The following is a 21,796-nucleotide window of genomic DNA, read 5'->3' as shown; positions in this document are numbered from 1 at the left end:
ACGCCGACACTTGACTGATCAAGTAGCGAGATAAATGAGTCGAGACGCTTTATGTACTTATTCTCCCTCGAAAGACGATTGTATCTCATGATAATTACAATAAGCAATTATTCATCGTATCTTAACTATTTCAAACGGTAGTGCCGTAAGTGTTGTGCGAAACGACTTTTATTGATGTTCGCGCGCGATCGTAATTACCAGCAAGTGTTTTTCGAGTGCATCTTGAAGAGGAGCGTGAAGAGGAGAATCTATAAGAAGAAGGTCTAACAACCTGGGAACCCAGAGGCCTGATAATCTGAAAGGAGGAGGAGTTCCAGAAGAGGCATCGGGTGCCGGTGAAGCAATCTTGCGGTAAATATTATTTCTTGCGTAAAATTAATTTTTAATCTTTCGCTTATGTGGATCATTTTGATTAGTTAAAAATAAGTACTAAAATAATTTAAAATTTTATAAATTTATTAAATTTACAAAAATAACTTTATGAAGTTGAGATAGATTTTTTTCGGAAATTGTATAATTATTTTTATAAATATCTAAATGAAAAAGAGGCAAATGAAAAAGTTCAATTTTTAACATCGTGATCGAGTCTGCTTTTATCAAACTTGTATATACAATAATTTTAATTCGAATAAAAATCACGTTAATTCTCTCATGCGTATTATGCTATTTATACACGGTTTTTTCAGGCAATCAATATAATTTGTTCGAGTTAGTATTCTCGTTTGATTAACTACTTGTTGTCGCGAAGAAATGCGGTGTAATTGACACGCGGAAGTAAGGATGGAGCATATATATTATCTGTCGGCAATGATAAGCCGACGATGATAGCCGGCAGCAGAAGGAGTTTCTCTCCTTTATCGATCCGTGGGTGAAATGGAGCCAGAATTTATATGGTCAGGCTCAACGAAAGGTAGGTTCAATCTGCCCCGAAGAATCTACATATATTCTCTATACCGCAGAATAATAAGGTCTACACGTCTACACACCGTGGATGATTAATAATACATATCTTATTAGTTACAATATATGTATATGAGTTACAAAAGCAAATTTAATATATCTTTTCGTATACGTGCAATTGCACGGATCAGAAACGATATAATGCTGTCGATGTAAAGTCTTCTCGTTCTCAAACTATAATCTTGATCATAAATTATTATTAGCCTTTATTATAATTTTGATTTGCGCAATCCTTATATCAGTGATCGTAAATTAAGGATTCCTGCTAAGGCTCTCATAGATCGCATATCGTATCCGCTTTGTTTGTAATAAATAAACGGATTAAATAAAATGAATGCATTGTTCAATAAATGCATTGAATGCAAAACACTGCATTATAGAAGAAAAACACCATTTTTATTGGCAAACAATGCAAAAGAAATATAAATTAATGTAAAAATAAATATAAAAAAGAGCCAACAATTCGACATGGTTGCATAGTTCTGTGATGTCTTTGAAATAATGATTATCTAAATAACGAAGAGCTTTTATGAAAATTATTAAATACATTCTCTCTAACATATTAATAATTATAATTGTGTTTCTAAATAAATTCTTTGTATGTATTGTATCCGTTTATGTCAAAATTTTTCGAATATATATGTATGTACCGTTTGTAAACCATACGAGTAATCAAATTTTCGGATATTTTATAGTAGATATTTATATTTTCGTAAGTTTAGAAATGTATGTGTCTTTTTTTGTACTAATAAAAATAACCGGTTCCTTCTGCAGATTAGTGGTTAATTCAATGATCCACAGAATAGAAGATCTTGTACTCTTACAATGGTGTGTTGTCTCTGACAATTTCTGTTTGTCACGTACCAATTGATTTTCTTATACAATGCTGTTTCGCTACTACTTATCGGCAATTTCGATCTGTGCCACCTATATAGAGATCGACTGGTTCGACCGGTCTTATTACGATCTAGTCTTCGTGACACCGAATGTGCCGATTTACCTGCGAGGCAGATTACCGCTACCGTGGTGTAGATCATTGATTGCTCCGACGATCTTAATTTCGCTTCTATTTCATCTCATCTTTGAAAGCAAGTGCAACCGTACAATTTTGTATCCTAATAACCTCAAACCCCGCGTGCGCTCGAGGGTTTTCCTACATAACAATTTTAGATGCACCGACATGTAAATGATAGCCGTTGGAACTCCCATTTCCTCGCGTGGGTGTCTCGATCCACTTGTAGACGATGCTTCCTTAATGAAAATTTCACCGTGCTGTGTAACAGATTTCTAAATCCCGAGTTTAAGAAAAAAAATCGATAAATACATTAATTAATCAACATTAAGTTAATAACGCGTACAGTGTTTTGAAGAATCGTAATTTACTGTAAGGAACATCGTGGAATACATTAAACCTAATTGCAGAAATTAGCAAAATGTAATACAAGTACTCTCTAAATTTTCTGGAGTGAATCTCATTCCAGAAAATTTAGAGAGTATGCTCAAAATAAGTTTATTAAAACAAACAATTTGATATTAATTTTAATTTAAACAACAATAACATTATAGAAACACATAATGTACGTTTTATCTCAAAGGATGTTTTTCTTAAGTCCATGGCACATAGAAAAACGTATAAGGCAGTAAGACATAAGCAGTAGGCGTATCGACCAATCACAATAGAGAACGTAAGATTATTGCCTTACTACGTTTTCTGTTGTGATTAGCCGATTCGCTTCTTGCTTACGTCTTAGTACCTTAAGTTTTTCTATGTGCCGCGGGCTTTGCAGAAAAAAACGGCGTTAAACCAGCCGTGGAATCCGCGGTTTAAAAGGGCATTCGATTCCGGGATATCCCGTGCAGATCATCTGGTAGGCATTAATCGAAAAGCGTTTAACGCTCCGCGGGGGGAACAATACCGTTCGCTCGTGACGCAAACTCTTAAATAGACGGGCGAGCAAACTCTCCGGCAAAATGCAATTCCGTCTCTCGAACAAGCGCTCTTTACACGATCGCTTACTCGACTCGTTTTACGTAACGTTTACAATTTAACTGGCCGTGCGCGCGAGAAAAATCGTTTTCGTGCGCGCGCGGGGGAATCCCCTTCTCGTCGTTTCTCTCTCGTTCACGGGTGCGAGCGAGCCCGTAGGAGGAAGTCGAACGATTCCGACTCGCAATCGCTCGGGGTTAAGTGTAGTGCCGTCCAGATACGTTTTACGTTACTCCTCTCCCTCCCCGCCAATTAAGTGTATTTAGCAACCGCGATTGCGGTCGGTGTCGTTATCGCGGTTACAACGCGACTGTCAATTGACTTCAATTATATGATTATGCAGACGTTACACGCGCAGGTGGACCTCTCCTGTGTATCCCGCATCTACTATCCGCTAAAACGGCACATTCGCGAAGCATTATAGGAACCGACTGTTCTCGTTCGTAATATCATCTCGAGTAACTCAATTATGAATATGTAAATTGACAGTGAGCTGTAAATCTTATATGAATATGCAAATTGATGATTAGAGCGCAGCGATGGTGGCTAATATAGTAATATTCTCACAGTACACGCACGTGTTCTTTTTTGCTTGCGAACAATTATCTTCAGCGCTCTCCTTTCTCTCTTCGAAAATAAATAAATATAATAGTATTATAAGTAAAATTATTAATTAAAATTAGAACTGTTATTTCCGATTTAAAACTAGAAATTTTGGCACAGATCCTCAAAGATATTTGCAAACATTGATAGTTTATAATATTTATTGTATTTATTAATGAATATTAATAAATTTATTGGTGAATAATAAATTCAATGAAAAACTGAATAATCAAGCAAGTTTTATTGGAATCTTATAAAAATATTTCCTACTACAAAACGAGATACAAAGTACTTTTAAATACTCTGTATGTACTATGTAAAACATTAATAATTTATAATATTTATTAAATTTATTAATGACTATTAATGAATTTATTAATAAATAAAAAATTCGTTGAAAAATTGCATAATCAAATAAGTATCACGCAGTTTCTGTGTATTTTTTAATAAGTGGTCGGAAAAGTACCGAACAATAAAAATAAATAAATATAAATACGAAATAAAATATTTTTATACGTGATTTTATTTCTAAAAGAAATCAATTGCAAAAAAATCACTTGAAATACGCATACCTGAGTACATTTCCATTCAACCCGGATCTCACCGCGTGCACATGTGTGTGTTTATGCGTATATATATGTATGTCCTTTATTATCGCGAAATTAATTGATGTAATATTAAAATTGTTCCGTTTCTTCCACGTGTTCCACATTCGCCGGAGAGTTATGCGTTTACACCGAAAACCCTTGCGAGTCTTCCGTGAGTACTGCTAATTAGTGGAACGGACGGATTAAAAAAAAAAGCATGGAAGCGGTCGGTCGGGTGTATTTTCTCCTTCTCGGCCATCGAGTTCAGGAGGTCAGTCGCTGTACCCGAAGGCGCGATGGACCTCTATCCGGTGTTTATCTTCCGTATCGCGCCGCAGGATCGTAACGCACCGTGTCGGTATAACCAGTTCTAACGGACGTTATCTGATACTTCGGTCGGTCCAAACAGGTAGTCTTCAAATGCCGGTGCCGATTTGCAAACTCGCATAGGTCATGGATACACGAGGTCGAAAATATAATTTGTCGCTGACAAATATATAAATCAAAATAAGCAGATAAATTATCTGTTTCAAGTCAAGGCAGAATGCCACGGAAACCCGGATAAACGGTAAAGATGACAAAATAAATTAACGTACAATTTTTATAAAATTGCTCTAATAATGTAGAAGTTAAAGGAATATTTAAAAACACATCTAAGAAATCAAAGTATTTTTTGATATTTAGGATTTGTTTTTTTTTATTCTTTTTTAAGTTTGTAACTTTCATTTAATGCTAAAACAATTCGATTTAACCTCTGTCGCGTAAATGTAAATCTATTTAAAAAATTTTAAGTTTGAAAATAAAATTCTATTACTTATATATACTTATTATATATAAAAAATATAAAACAATTAATAAAACAATTAATATACATTAATCTAATATTAATGTATGTATGTATGTAACTTTTTTTTTTAGATTTTAGAAACTAGATAATCTTTTAACGGTAAGTTAACTCTACTCTTACTTTAAGCTATGGTAACTAAATCACTTTCTTATATAATTTATATATAATTTTTTTTCTCATCGTGACGACTTCATATGTATATAGTATTCTTTTGTTACGTAATCGCGGAAGTGCATTCTTGGACGTTATTGATACTTTCGCGCAAGTGCATATAATTGGAATGGGGCCAGTTGTTTCCGGAAAGCAACAATCCCCGTGTTTTCCATTAGACCAAGCCGGGCAAGAGAAAGCTCGAGCGCGGATTCGCGTATATGCGGATCGCCGATCGGATTTCTTTCTTGAAGTTTCGTAAAAGGAGCTCTTTCATCTTAAGTGTATTGCGATATAATATTTCAAATTAATAAGTGTTTGCTTAACGTACTCCTCAAACATTGAGTGCATTTTAGCGTCGCATTTTCTACATGTAGGTATCTTTAGTGCAACGTATGGTATTTAATAGAATAATGATGTGAAAGGAGCTGTTAATTATACCTGTTATTGCGAAAACTGGATGTTTTTCATCTCTTTGTAAAGTAACAGATACATTTTACCGTAGGGAAGTATTTATTAATAAATATTAGTTCTCGTTTCCGTGTTTATTTTTAAATATAATTAGGCGCGTTTAAGTGCAAATTAAAAATTTAGGAATATTAAAATTATTGCACATTTTTGATAGAGATTACATATTTATAAATTGAAATCACATATATTTCTCGTAGTATTTCAGATTGTATTTATTTTGTTTATAAAAATTAATTTTTATTGCGTCTTTTAGAATGAATTTGAAAGGAAGATCATAAGATTGAAGCGTTTGCAATCAACTGTAGCTCCGAGATATCGATATAAAATGAGCGAGAAATTATATTAAATCACAAATTTGTCTATGTCGGGGATTGCCGGTAAACTCGTTTCTCAAACAATTTTATGTAACTGTTAAGGCAACTTTTGACCCAGGGTCAGCGGTCCGTCAACTTGAGGCTCATATACACGATAAAATGTCTAATGAGCCATGAGCTTAATTAACGATGCGTCGAGGATGACTCGGCTCTAAGAACCCACTTGGGAGAGCATAATGCCTTGATAGCTTTGTCGTGTCTTTGCTAAGCGAGCAGGTTCAAGATCTTCTTTACGACTACATATGTTCCCTGAAGATGCCATTTCTCCCGATCAGATTAGGTGAATGGAGAAACGGAGAGAATCGCGCGGCTGATATAATGGCCTATAGTGATGTACAGAAGGGGAGGTACGGCGAGAATGAAGAATGGGAAGCGCATCGTTGAATGGACATGGGACATTCATATGACATTCGTAATTGCTGAGCAGCTATTGATCAATTGCGCGAAAAGAGATATTCATTGTCTTTCGTTACAAAATATAATGAAAAACAAAAAACTTCGACGTTTCAATAAGAGGCTAATCATGGTACTTTCATATAGAACTTTACAAAAATATTGAAACCAGATTCGGCGATTACAAATCTATAAAAATACAATATTTACTTTATGATGTACGATACATAATTTCTCACTGTAAATTGAAGAAAGACGAATTTTTTTGTATCAATAATTCTCTTCGTCGCTCTTTCTCATAATTTCTTAATTTTCAATACAAAATATTAAATAGTTAATTGAATAATTAAAACACTATTAACGTGAGCTTTCATTCACACATTCAATTTTACTTCACTATTCATCGTGATACGTATCTTTTTTTTTAAATTTTTTTTCTTTAACTTAATTTCTAGTATAGATCAAAAACATTTACCTCGCGCTGCTTATTCTCATTTCCATTGATCCTCCGATTCGATCACGATGTCCATGATCCACTACAGGCGTACGCTTGACCTTGTACGTGCCGTACGCGCGCGATTCTGCGGATCTGTTATTTCGCATCTCGCGCGCATCATCCCCGCTCGCAGCATCCACGCTTCTCCCAGGATTATTTCCGTAATCTGATATGCTCCGAGAGCTACAAACCATCACGTGCCGGTGATTTGCGATTATTGTGCGCATACCATAAGGTCCAGTCCAACGAGCAAACAGCTCGGCCCGTTTCTACGCGTATCGCAGCGTGAACAGAGGAAGTATCATCCGAATCGCGCGCGGCAACCGCGTGGATGTAATTTTAATCAGCTTTGAAAAAAACGCGAGTCGTATATAATAAGTTTCAGATTATGAGATTGTTAGAAACGCAAATTGGAAACACGTTATTCCGCGAAAAAGTGTACACCGTGCCGTGTGCTGCGGGCACTTATACGTTAGCTAGAGGGTTCGCAGAAGCGCGCGTTTACGTGAAATTGCAAATTGATACTTTGATAACGTTAATGTAAGAGGTAATATTTCACGTGTGAGCGCGCGCGTGTGTACACGACTTAATAAGCATTACACAGTATTAATGGCAAAAGTCGCCGCGGTGTGCATCCCACCGCAGGACACTCCTGGAAAAATTATGACGTATTGCCGCGAGAGAGTCATTCACTCGCGCTTGAATATTAACGAGCGATTTGTGTCGCGCGGCAGGATTTACGATAATTCCGCCGGCACCGGGAGAGAGAAACACCGTCGCGGCGGCGATTTATCGTCATTGTCCGCATGTTCTGCCCGCGATGCACCGTTATATTTCGTACGTGCGTCGTGCGATTGCCCCTTACCCTAAACACGAGGTAAATACCGCAGGTGTATGCGTACCTGTGAGCGCAAGGTATTGCCGAAGCAGCACAGCATACTTTCAGCGAGGAAAATTTGATTTTTCAATGAGGATAAATAGCTGAGTAAGCAACACTAACAATGAGTTTTCGAGTTTAGAAAGTTATCGAAGCGTTTCATCTTTATTATCTTTATTTTTTTTATTATTTATTGAACAGAGATGATTCGATCTGTCCAACTAAATGTAACTGTACAATATATGAATACTTTTTTGTATATTTTTTTTGTATTTCATGTATTTAATATGCTTGGCATACACAGTCAACATACGCATGTATTAAACATATTTTCCTATCAACATATATTTTGTAAATTATTATAAATATATTACTGTATCGAATATATACATATCGGCATTATATAAACATTCGGCATAATTATAAACTTGATTTTATACATATAAAAAATATCTTAAAATATATAAAAAAAATGGATTATTTCCATTCCATCAAATAATTTTATCATACTTATTTTCTTAAATTCGCGACTTATTGTCTTACACAAAGTATTCGATAAATTACGTTTCTTGCACTTTTTCATATTCTTTTGATGGAATAATCAGAAAAGGAAGGTTTAATTTTTTTGACATTTTTTTTATCAATCAAATTTCAGATTATTTTTACCTTAGATTTCTTCTCGATTTATTTGAATTATGATTGAATTTACAAAAATTATGTTTTTTTCAATTTTTTAAATTAAAACAAAAAAATAATTGTTAATTTTGAATGTCTCTTTCCAATAAGATCTTAAATTACTCGCACGATGTTTAATGCAAGAACTTTGATACTTGTTACCTTTTGAGAAAACGCTCCTTAGCCACTGTAACAAAGTTGCTCCAGAAACAGATCCTTAAACGCTGCCATAGGGATATTTCTTGGAAAAAGTTGTTACAAAACTATTTGCGCTGATATGGAAGCTCGATTACTCTCCGGAGTCCGACGAGTTACTTTCAAATACAAGGAGATACTTACTACGCAAGGCTGCAGACTTTTCGATTGTACTTGCAATTGCCGTGTGTTGCAATCGACAATTGGAGACTTGCCGTGTTGCAATGCACTTGTTGCAGATTCGGCGAAGGAGCTGTTAACCGTTTGGTATGCAATAAAGAAACGACGTATTCCTTGAATAATTTTTGATTTTAGAGTATATAAGACCACAGACAATTATTGAACATGAATTAAAAAGAGAAAACAGAAAGATATCGAGTTTCAGTTTCTAAAGTTGAAATATCGTTCACACATTGACAGATGTATTAATAATGAATAATTGACAGGTTTGTTTTTTTCTTTGTTATTTCTCTTATAATGAATTGAATTGTTTAAATGCTGAACTGAAAATCGAACAAAAATAAAAGAAAAAATGTATAATATTGTTAATTAAATGAGAACAAAAAATCTGCGGATTTCAAAGATTTAATATTAAAGCAGTTAAAGATTTTATATACGTCTATTTAAACTGAATTTTTCAAATCTGAGCAAAGTAGATCTGTGCAAAAAATAATCGACATCGTTGAGAATTATAATCTGCAAGATGAAAATGAGTAAAACGAGTTTTGCCTAAATAAAAAGATAAATTTTCTGTGAAAAGTTTAACATCATTTGATTAAGAAAATAATCTGTTCTAGATTGTTAAAAATATTAGATTAGATTACAATATAGTGTACAACGAGATTAGTTCAATAAATACAGGAACTGGAAAGCACAATGCAATGACTATCGTATCACACCGAGATACGCAATCTTGCTTCAATTAACTAACATTAGGTTGTTCGAAAATAAGCTGCGCATTTTTTAATACAAATTCGAAGCAAATTTTACTGGTAATTTTGCAACAATAATTCAAACGTGAAATGATTCGTTCCTAGAATATGTTTAAAGACATTCTCGAAACTTGCAAACATAAAAAGTTTGTTTTCGGTCGATTTATTATCGACAAATGCATCTATCATGTACACTATCTAAGCCACCGTAGAGATAGCGATTGATTGGCCACATTTTCATATTATTCTTCGCTAACTTGGTTCTCGGGATTCTGTCTTACAAGTGGAAGGGACCGCTATGTGTTGCCCTCTATCGTGACAGCGTTCTTCGAGATTGGGGTCAGGATACTGGATTCCTGATCGGAGTTGGGCGGCGTCAGAACCACCTGCGGCGTTATGCCGCCCTCGGCATCGGTGCGATCGGTACCGGCCTCATCGCCGGACTTCACCGTCATCCCGGCGGTATTGTTGACGATGCACTTTTTAAAGTGGGTCCTCATGTTGCTGCTCTGCGAGAACCTGCCGCCGCAATTGGTGCAGGAATACGGCTTGGTGCCGGTGTGGTAGTTGAGGTGGGTCTTCAGGTGATGCTTCTTGGTGAAAGCCTTGGAGCACAGGGTGCACTGGTAGGGCTTCAGGCCGGAGTGCAGTCTGGTGTGCAGGGTCATGTTGGAGCGGTCGGCGAACGCTTTCTGGCAGACCTGGCACTGATACGGTCGCTCGCCGGAATGGGTCCTCAGGTGCTGCTTGAGCAGCATCTTCCGCGAGAACGCCTTTCCGCACTGATCGCACTGGTGCGGCTTCACGCCCGTGTGTATGCGCACGTGCATGTTGTAGGCCACTCGCTGATTGAAGCTCTTCCCGCATTCCGCGCAGCCGTACTCCTTGCGGTTCCGATGGATCTTCATATGCGAGCTCAGGTAGCCGCGGTCGTTGAAGTACTTGCCGCATTCCGGACAAGTGGCGGCGAACTCCCGCGTGCCCTCGTGCACGCTGCGATGGTACTTGTAATTGCGCAGCTGCGAAAACTGCTTGCCGCAGTCGGCGCAGCGGAACGGCTTTTCACCGGAGTGCGTTCGGCTGTGCACCTGTGACGATCACACAGATAGGCGATGTTGTAGCTTAAGCTTATTATTTACAAGGCTACGGGGCCGAAGACGAAGGGCAAAAAGGAGAAAATTGACGCGCGTGGGCCGCGCGCGACTCTTTTGAATCTCGATATGTCGTTTTCTCCTTCGTAATCGGCACAAACGGCGCGTCGACGATGTAACAGGACGGAGTTTGCCGAGTTTGAAAAGGGCCGAAAAACGAAGGAGGGAAAAGTAGGCATATGAAACGGACTTTAGAGACATCAGTATCTCGTTCTTCATATAATCGACGGGACGCACGAGAGTGTGTACACGATCAAGTATGAAGTGCCTGGTTTACGCCAGGCGTGCCATGTAATGTCGTAAGGAAGAACGGCGGTAATTTAACTGACATTAATTCTCAACGTAACTGACACTTAAGCTCTGCGAAATTCCGCGAAATTAGAGACTCGCGGTAGTATCTAGCATCAACAAAAAAAGAAGGAGGAAAAAAAAGCAGACAGGGAGGTTGTAATTTGCGCAGTGACTTATGGAACATCGTGCGTGAGGAACATCGTCAGTGAGAAACGGTCGCGGTTTGATAGGTTTAGGACTTGTGCAACCCAAGGTGATCAAGGCTCTATGCTAAACAGTTAGTTACTCCATGAAAAATCTATCAGGCTAAATCTCTCGCTAATCTTTAGGCTAATCTCCAGGTGAGATCTATAATGTCTACGTATCTGCCATGGGAATGCATGGCCTTTAGAACCGTTAATGTCTGATTTAATGGCTAAGAAAGCATACCTTGAGCGACGCCCTCGTGACGAAAGTCTTTCCGCACTGATCGCACTTGTGATCGTCCGCCGATCGTCCGCGCTGCGCCACCTCCGTGCTCACGATCGTCTCGTTGTTATTGTTATTGTCGCTATTAACGAAAATCCTCGCGAGCCTCTCGTCTCCGCCCTTCTCCGCAGCGTTCGCCACTTCCGTCTTCGACGTCTCCTTCCTCTCCTCGGCCTCGATCGTGTCGCAGAGTCTGCTGACCGGATGCGACAGTTCGGGTTTCGGTGGCGTCTGTGGAACCACCGGCGCGGTGGTCGGATATCCGCCACTTTTGCTGGCATTCGTGATAACGCCGTCGTTGCTCGGGGACACCGATTGCGCGGACGACGCGTTGCCGACGTTCTGAAAGAGGGGTTGTTCATTGCTTCGCGCCGCGTTCGTGGACGGCGCGATCTGATCGGAGGATGCGAAGGGAACTGGCGATCGATAGATCTCTCGGACTTTCGCTTCCGGACTACCGATTATCTCGCGCGATAATCTTGAGTCACTGCTCGTCTCGCGACTGGTAGGAACTTCGAAAGCCGTAGGGCAAGACCCGTCGCTTCGCGGTGCGCTTCTCGGGGAATGAACAATATTCTTCGGGCTCATCGATATCACCGTGGATCGTATTGGTTCCGGAGCCAGAGACTTCTTATGGATTTCCTGCAACAGTCGTCGAAATCATTTTTTTTTATACAGAATTAATCTTTTTTCTTTAAAATAATTAATTTTAAATAATAGTGAGATTAAGGAGGAAAGTGTCTCTTGTCTTAATTGCCAAAACAAATCATTTTATCTTAATTGACCATAAAACAGAATTTTATTCACTTTATTTGTTATATCTTTCTATTATCCTATTTTATATTTAATATATATTTATGTTATAAAATTTTATTTATTATTTACATGATTTATTACTATTCTAATTTTTAAATTTTGCCTTTTTGTTATTTAAAAATAATATTTTAAAAATTTAGATCTTTTTTTAGCAAACTAGAGAATTTATTTCAAAACTCAACATTTTTCAAAATCATTTTTATAATGAAACATTTAGTGTTAATGTTGAATTTTAAAATAAATTCTCTTCTTCTCTTTAAAATAAACATTTAGTGTTTTTAACTAAATGTTTATTTAACACATTTAAATTAACTATTAAAAGTAAAAACTTTGTACATGTAGTTTTCCTAGAGCGCAATTGCATTCTTTGCACGTTCAACGTATCTACGTAAAATCGGACAGCGACAGAAAAACACAACCGATCAAGTCAAACTTATCCACATTCATTAATCTTGAGGAATGGCGTGGCGTATTCGCGTGAAGAATCGAAATCGTCACGGTGCATCGGCTGACGCGTTTCAATGAGCTAGAAAGTGATGTCTAAATTTCAGTGCCGTTTACTGTTTTATGATACTTTTAGTCACGCTCAGTTTTAAGTAGTAATCAACTCCGTATGCTCGTTAACTTAAAATGACGTCGAAATGTCAAGGTATCACGAGTTGCGTGTAGAATTTTCCGTCTTTCTTCATGTTCTGATAATTTGCAACAACATCAATTTCTTCTTAAGTTCACAGAGATTTGCATTTCACAGACGAAAGAGAAGACTTGTAAAAAAAACGTTAGTTTATTATTCATTATTTTAATTTATTTTTTATTTTATTGTTTATGTTGCATTTTCTTATTTTGTTTGTTTTAATACACAGAAGTGACAGAAGTTGTAACTGAATGATGTATTTAAAAAATATGCGCTTTCTTCTTCTAGAAAAGTAACTTTAAACTTCTAATTTTGATTTCACGGAAAGAATCGTCATTTGTTGCAAATTTATTCAAGCATTGAGAAACAATTTCTAAACGCCATGTCCGGCCGACGCGGCATAATCCAACAATCGTATACGTCGATAGTTTCCCATCTCTAATGCTAAATAAAACGTCTATAGCGCAGCAATAGTCGCGCCCAGGAATGCGTCCGCATAATGAGTAGTTGGAAAAATCAGAGAAGAAAGCAGCAATTAGAAAGTAGTTAGATTGTAAAACAATTTAACGCTATCGATTATTTGAATGCAATAGTAATAGCCCAATCGCTCCCGATGTGATAAGGAAGGCGAATTATTAATATGCATATTACTCGCGCTTTAATAATTCGTATTTGCGTTCAACGGAAGCCGAATATAAATCGTTGCAATTAAATTCACGAGATAAAATACGTATCTCGAGATATACCTATCGTAATATTTTTGTGCATTCACTGGATTTTAAGTAACGGCGTGCAGAAAGGACACACGCGGAATTCGTAGCTTTGGATCATAACTTGCATATCGACTTTTTTCTGTTACCTTTTTTGTTACGATCTACATCTTGTTAACTGCTCTTTTTAAATTTCTTTCTAAACAATGTCGATATTTATCACACTAGTTTATGAGAGATGTTTGATATCGAAAGAATTAATGTCACATAGTTCGAATTTAATTTATTAGTAATAACGCGAGTATTTATATGATTATATGACTTTAAAAGTATTATTATTTATAGATAATTAAAACTTGTTGTAGTAAAGTCTAAAACAATAATTATCAAATATGATCAAATAAGACATACAAATTGAATATAAATAAAACAAAATATTTATTAATATACATTTTACTATTGACTTTAAACTTCTGACTAAAACTTCTTTAAGAAGTATAATGAATGACAGCTCCTGTGATAAAAATTTTTAAAAACATTTTGAAATAATATATTATAAAATTTATAATCCTTATTTCTTACTCTCTACTATCTTCATAACACTTAAAAAAATCGAGACGATTAACATACTTTGCTGCAAAATGATAATATTTATCAAGAGACGCGGTAGCGGCTCCCGCCAAGTACTTATATTTTTTCGTTTCATGATTTATAGTGAAAAAGACGCTACAGCGTATCCTTTATTGGACGAATAACACTTTTGTCGAAATAAATTATTATTTCTTTTAATTATATTGATTTTATCGATAAATGCCTATTTTGAGGAAAAATATAGATTTTTTTCAATTACATAATCTTTTTCCGAAAATTAATCTTTTAAATTCAAACAATCCGAATGATCTTAAATTAAGGATTAAAACATTCTATAATATTTCTAGATTAAATGTTTTTTTAATAAAAAATTGAATGGAAACGAATAGGTGCCCTATTGGTTTCCTAAAAAAAATTCCAAAAACCACCTAATTTTTCAGCGTGCTAAACCAAGCTCCCCCCTTAAGTTAATAATTTGCTCGAAGTTTATTCTGGACATTAGACAGAATTACGATAGACGGAAGCAATTTTATCGCTGCGCGCGAAGGAAAATCACAGGTGACGATCGCGTCACGCTGCATTCTTATCCGGCGTTGAAATCTTTGGCAATCGCGGCGCAAGCTGCAGGAACCGCTACTTGCGTAAGCGGACAATCGCGTCGCGGCAGTGCGACGGTCCACGAAATCTGGCACGCATCTCCCGTCTCGTCGAAAGAGAAAACGCTACCAGATCGGGCGCGTATAATAATGACGGACGCGCGCGCGCGCGCGTGCGCGCAGCTGGCATCGCCAGCTGGCGATGCGCAATCACGGCGCGGTGCAGCCTGATAAACAGTCGAAGCGAGCGAGCTAACTGATAGCCGCATTAAGCGGAACGGCATCGAACCCGAGTGAAGGGCGACAACGCAGCTGGAAGCGGCGCCCTGTCACTTGTAAAGATGCGTAATGTACGTGTACAGGGAGCGAATGAGCGAATCAACAAATGGCGAACACGAGTCTTCCGGTGTGTCCGCGTTCGTATGCATGTTCAGCATTTACAGGTTTCAATTAACTCTTAACGCATGATATGTCGCATATAACAGATAATCTTTGTTGGCCGTAGGCTCTTCCTAGCAAGTATGAGAGCTCTGTTCATGACTGTCCATTATATGTTTCGAAATCTGATAGACGATGCTAAAGACAGTCTTTCTTCAATTAATGTCGATTCGGTAAAGACTCGAACTGTCCGCGTGGTTTCCGCGCGATTGGAAGCAACCAGAGGCAAAAAGAGATGTGAGAAAGGAAAGAATTTGTCACGGTAATAAAAAGGATTAATATTATGCAAATCGTAACTTATATATAGTCTTCATACGAGTATTTCCTGCGTTGCGCATATCTTCGTTTATTCATGAGCTCATTTTATCCAACACATAATCTTCTAATAGTGGCTTAAACTAGACAATTTTCATTAGGCAAGTTAATTTGAATTATATATCATCATGATTGCTTCGCGAGCGAATCACGCCGATTCAAATAGAGGATCTACGATAGAAAATAACGCTGTATTTTATGTCTGTATGACACATCCGTTAGAAGATATCGTAAATATATTATATCGTGACTGTATATAAATCGAAACAATCAACATATAATAAAGCATGACACTTAAATTCTAGATTTTTACGATTGCTAATATTAAAAATTTTCTATAAATATTATATAAAGAAATTATTTGCACAATTAATTACAGTAATAAATATTTACATGCATTTGTATGTTCTAAAATCATTAATTAAAAAAAATTCTTTTTGTGTTCTTGAGCTCTTTCTTTGTATATTCTATTAATATAGTATGAAAGTTACATAATAAAACACTAAAAGCTTATTTGCAAATACGCAATAATCATTTCCGTTTGAGGTGTTGAGTTATTAAACATAATAAATTATAATCATTACAATCAATATATTTTCTAAGCTGAAAATGGATTAATAAACAAATGTGAAAATGGAACGAGGGCCAAACAACCATTATGCATTCCTTTGTTAATTAATCGAAATGCAAGAACTGCCAATGTCACTGGATTCGTGACGCGAGGACACGAGGTTTCTATTTAATTAACTCCGCCGTTACAGCGATTTATAGAGACAGGTCGGGATATTGAAACCATTTTCTCTCGTTATCTCACGCGCTATGGCGATGACATATCGAGCGCATCCGCGTCGGTTTAAAGTGCTTCGCTTCTGCCACAGACGCCACAGTAATCAAGGGTGTAACGGTTTATTTTCGTCTTACCATTTTGCGGAAATTGGTTGGTTCAGCGCAAGCCAATCAATCGCGATTAATGGTTCTCGATAAATTTGCTGTTTAAAAATTGAATGCGATTCAATCGAAAAACATGTGGATATATATGCTATATACATGACGTATAAAACTATTTACATAAATGCATTTAGGCAAAGAAATATAAATTAAATTGATTTTTTTAAGTATATATGCTAAATGTCATATTTTATATATATATAGGTCTCGCTTGAAAAGCGTTTCGTTTATTAAATCACGTGCAGGCATGTGAATGGTTCTAACGCGCTTATTTGTCGTTACTATTTATGATAACATAAATCATCGTACGTAAAATATATATGTCCTTCGTGAATACTTAATGAGGTCTTCTTAAATTATTCACAAAACTGTGGTCCGGGTCCGCTTTTTTTTTCGTCACTTGACACGTACCAGTTTTTATCATCGATCGAACGAAAACGCGTTCGTTCGATCGTGCAGTTCAGTGTTATTCACCTTGGCATAGTTCCCATAATGGTGATTCTTTTCGTATACAAATACGTGGGAATACGGGATCCCCTGGCAACGGGATTTCGACAGTCGACCTGTCGGCGAAATCGTATCTGGCATCCTAATCGGGTATGCATAGCCTACGTTCTCCTCTGTTTTCAATGGCCGTTGTAAAGTTTCGTGATTGGAAGTGTCGATTGGAACAAAATCGTCTCCCAACTGTCACGGCGTCATAAAATGTCTTTCAGAAATAACGGAATCAATTCAAAAAGATTGTCAACATTTCGGAATATACACTTTTAAAAAAACAAACTGGATCTCTACGTTGCATACAATTTTTTAATTGTTCTTTATCAAATTGTTTAGAATAGGAGCTTGGAGGGAAAGTAACATAAACATGGAATGTTGTAAAAATTATGTAAGAAAACTTTGGAAAAAGTTTGTGTTTTAGATTTGTGGCACAGTGGTCACATTATAATTGCTCATATTTGCAAGAGTGATTCATAAATAGTTAAGTAAGCGAATATGCGACTTAACTTGTTTCTCCCGTCTTCCACACACATCCTCGGATAAATATACCACTCAGGTCTCAGAATAAATAAAATTTGAAATTAAAATTGATTCGGTCGGACCGATCGATTTTATGTCGATCGATGATCGACGATTTTAAAACGGAACACGTGGGCTAATATTTGCCTAAGTACTCACGTCATCGACGTGACGTTGGGACGCGTGGATGGGCCGCGGGGTCCTTGGTGAATGATGGGGCCTGGCAATCTGGCGCCACGGTGACGCGGTGACGCGATTCGCCACGTGCCTGCGAGCGGTTCTCCACCTACAACAACTTTCGCCGCAGCTAAGATCCTCGCCCGCCGAAGTCTGCGAGGTGTAATCGAGCATCTCGAACGACCTCGTCTGACCGGCAGCGGTGGCGGCGGCGGCGGCGGCGGCACATTGCAAGGACGACAACGGCACCGTGCCCCGGTATGGACACTCGTCCCGCGTCGTTCCGCAAGTCTCTCCCCCTCCCGATCCTCTCGCGAGAACGTCCTCGTTCATCATCGGCTTCTCCGTCGAGCAGCTCATGTGTAGCCTCTCGTATCCCGTCCTGACCTTCTCCAAAGTATCTGGACCGGCGTATCCTTCGGAGGACGATCCTCCGGGGAGACACGCGCCTCGTTGATATATACTGAAGGAGGATTCGCTATTAGGAGCTATCACCGGATTCTTGTCGGCGAGTATCATCGAGCTGTGATTCTTGTCCGCGGAAGGATCGCACGTTGCTCTATCCTGATGCAGGAAACCACCGATTGGCCACGTGCTCGGACAATCAGGACCGAAGGACGGGCCAGGATTGTTCGCTTCGTGAAGCGCTCCGATGTTCCTGAACACATTCCTGTTGACGTCGTCCGTGGGGAATATCCTGATGTAGGACTCCTTCCTCTCAAACGGGTCTTCGTAGCACAATCTTTTCGATCGGTACCAAGGATACTGATCGCACTGCAGGTACTTCGGGCTAACTTTGACGTCTTTGACGTCCTCCAGCTTGCAGTCCGTCGCTTGCTCGCCGCAGGTCGTCACCACCGGCACCGGCGGAAGCCGGATGCGCAGGGCCTCCGCAGCACGTAGAAACGCGTCCAGTCGCATCCGCGGTACCGTAGCACTTCCAGTGTAGACGAAGCCAAGAAGAGCCGCGAGTTCCGGCGCCTCCACCTCGGCCAAGATCACTGTGATCGGTTCGCAGTGAGCGGTAACTTTGCTGTGTGCCAGCAACACTTCCTGTAAATGAAAGTTTGTTTATTGCCAGAGTAAGAGGAAAAGATATTAATTTTAAATTATAATAAATAAATATATATATATACATATTTTAAATAATAAATATATATGTAGGAGAAAATGCATATTTATAAGAATAAAAAAACGTTAGAAAAAATAATCAAATGTTAAGTAATTAGCTATCTATTAGATAATATATTAAACATAAAAGGAGAGTAGAAAAGTTGGTTTGATGGAAATGTACATGGTACGAGTAGTTCTAGCATGACGCCAAAGAGACCAAAGAAACATAGATAAAAGATGACTTGCGGTCGGTCGGTTTCCGTATTGATGAAGATTTCTTTATGACTTAGTAGTGCGCAGTAATAACATGTATCAAGAGCACGCACCGAGTTATGGAAAGGTTAATGCACGCTGGCTGCATATGTGGGCCAAATTTTATTAGTGCTCCCATTTTGTGGAGTGCCCTCATTTTGCAGAAATATATGGATATGTACATATATTTCCTTGGTTATCTGATGTAACGGCAATGACATACAGTAGGGAAACTTAATGAGAAGAAATGTTTTGAGTTTTCTGCGATATCTTTGACATCATAAAACATACAAGAATAAACTCTCTTTCTTTGTTTCTCTTTTTAAACGTAAAAGTGCAATTAGCTTGCGATTAATTAAATAATTCTTCTCATTACATTTTGCTTTTTAAAATTAATTCAAAACTCCTACATTTTCCACAAGAATTATATCGTTAATATCTTGATAAATTTTTAAATTTTGTAAAGAAATCTTGTACAGAATTTTTAATAAAAAAAGACAGCATTATTTATAATTATTTACATATATTAAAATAATACATATAAAAAATGGAAATGAAAAAAAAAAATTCTGACCGATCTATCGATGAATATACAGTTGGATTAATAGAAGAATTGTAAATTTGGACTTATGAACCGTTCAAAGCGCTTTATGCGCTCGTAAATATCGTGCGTTTGATTTACCTCATTCCACTTTCCGTTGTTACTCACGCGGATAATGAAACATGGACAACAATGAATTACGAGCATTTCATTGTTGTAAGCTTGAAGATCGTGCTGCATCGAGATAACTGTAATTACGCGGCCGGCGGCCGCTTCGACGGCTCTTTCCGATTTTTTTAAGGCGATAATTAACCGTTATTGGCTGGTCGTCGAGATCAGGGAACCAACTTGAATTAACTTCTGCCGTTCGCACACAATGTTAATTACGTGAGAATCGCTGTGCACTTTCGTCCTATCATGTATTAATAGAAGATTAATACATTGCATTAACGTGAGATCAGTATAAGATTGTACATGAAACTAAATTATAAACTCTGTCTAAACTCCTCTATTTTCGTAAGATTGATATTGATATGTTGTTATATTAAATATATAAAAAATATAATTCCGCAGCAATTTGTACCGCATTATCCGCGTACTCGTGTTGAAGTATTCAAAATTTCTATAAAAGTTTAATATTTTTTTTTACTTCCGAATTCCATGTTGATATTATGTTTGCCGCGAGGTCTCAGTCTTCAATCATTCTTCTTCGCACCGTTTCGCAACCATTTTAACGGATCGTTGGCGTCGAAAAATGATGGGAGCATCATTCCTGCACGTAGAACGTAAATTAAATGTTGGCTCTCAAACCGGCCCGCGGCTCGCTGCAGCTTTGCTGCACCGTTGCGTTCAGTGGCGTAGGAATGACTTTCAAACCTTTCACAAAAATCTTACCGTAAATCCCGCATTTTATTTTTTACAACATATAATAACAACATCTCTCTCATATATGTAAATACATATATAACATATATAATCTATAATTATTATTTTATTATTATTTTACAATACAAATTTTATAACTTTGGAAGATCTTCAACTATAAGACTTAAAAATAAATGTTATCGTGATAAAAATTCCAATTTATAATTTTTTTTTAATTTAAGATGCTTAACACTTAATACTGCAAAGAAACAACAATCACTATCGAAGTTTTATCCTAGAAGCATCTTTACATTAAAGATACATTTTATACGAAGATCATATATCTCGATGATAATGTGTTTCAAATTTAAAATTACGGCGCATTTCTGATTTTCTTCTACAACGAAAAGGAAGAAGAAATGGGTTTGTGGGTTGCCTGTTCTCATACGCATCTGCGTTTGCATTCTTATTATATACGCAGGTAGCTACACCCCTGTGCCACAAGGCCGCGCCAGCTTTTTAGTTTTCTTCCTCGATGTGCTAGAAGTGCACTCTCGGGCGCAATTACTTAGGGTTAGTATTTGCGCTTATTGCACTTGAATCGTAAACATTTCCGGAAACGTTGCAACGCCTTCAGCCAGAATATGTACTCCATCACGAACGCGCAGGCGAATATATAATCAAATGCAAATACAAAGTAAGCTCCATCTTTCTACCTCTTTTTTTTTTCGTTTTTTGATCGCGGGATAATCAAGGCTAATACATGTGGTTATCAATGCACCTCGTCGATGTAATTAGGGATATATGTGTAATAAGCGCAACATGTTGCCTCTACCTCGTACACATTTTACGAACTTTCGCAGTATTAGAGAGTACGGTACAAAGTAGATGTAGCGTTTGCTAGGTTTCTGCGAGTTTCTTGCGTGCAACCGAGATAATTCACATTATATCTCTATCTGAATTCTAGCTATAATGCATCTGCTAATTGCTAATTGCTAAACCATTTTCATTATAAGTGTGTCAGAAGTGATTATCAAGAAACACGGGTAACGTCTCGGGTCAAGTAAAACGTGCGCGCATAAATCTTCACATAAATCAAAATTTTTATCTGAGTTCACAAAAATTGGAAATAATATTAATCTGAAGTGTTCAACACATTTAGTACCCACGACTTTATCTCTAGTTCCCAGTAAATCGTATATTTCATCACAATACTTTTTGTTTTGACTTTATATTGTTGCATAGATAATTTTCTATGTAAAATGTTAATTTGTAAAGAATTAATTTAAATTAATTAATTCCTGAAGTAATGTAACGCCTTTGTTTC

The 21,796-nt window shown here is 37.4% G+C and overlaps 2 protein-coding genes across 3 annotated transcripts in view; one reads left to right on the top strand and one right to left on the bottom strand.

The window, feature by feature from the left end:
* Positions 1 to 21,796, top strand: part of LOC105458645 (EF-hand domain-containing family member B-like) — a 53,841-nt gene continuing 32,045 nt past the window's right edge. For both annotated transcript variants that reach the window (XM_011704129.1, XM_011704122.1), the window contains exons 1-2: positions 1 to 351; positions 687 to 910. In XM_011704129.1, the coding sequence (XP_011702431.1) occupies positions 891 to 910 (20 nt within the window). In that variant the 5' untranslated portion in view covers positions 1 to 351; positions 687 to 890. The remainder of the gene's footprint in view (positions 352 to 686; positions 911 to 21,796) is intronic.
* Positions 9,575 to 21,796, bottom strand: part of LOC105458623 — a 28,150-nt gene continuing 15,928 nt past the window's right edge. Inside the window, exons 2-4 of the mRNA XM_011704093.1 lie at positions 17,682 to 18,752; positions 11,419 to 12,099; positions 9,575 to 10,635 (exon numbers count right to left, since the gene is read on the bottom strand). Coding sequence (XP_011702395.1) covers positions 9,844 to 10,635; positions 11,419 to 12,099; positions 17,682 to 18,752 — 2,544 coding nt within the window. The 3' untranslated portion in view covers positions 9,575 to 9,843. The remainder of the gene's footprint in view (positions 10,636 to 11,418; positions 12,100 to 17,681; positions 18,753 to 21,796) is intronic.

Source organism: Wasmannia auropunctata, unplaced genomic scaffold, assembly GCF_000956235.1.
Source record: "Wasmannia auropunctata unplaced genomic scaffold, wasmannia.A_1.0 LD336101.1, whole genome shotgun sequence".
Taxonomy (NCBI): domain Eukaryota; kingdom Metazoa; phylum Arthropoda; class Insecta; order Hymenoptera; family Formicidae; genus Wasmannia; species Wasmannia auropunctata.
Note: the sequence above shows the minus strand (reverse complement) of the source record. Positions and strands in the feature narration are given on the sequence as shown.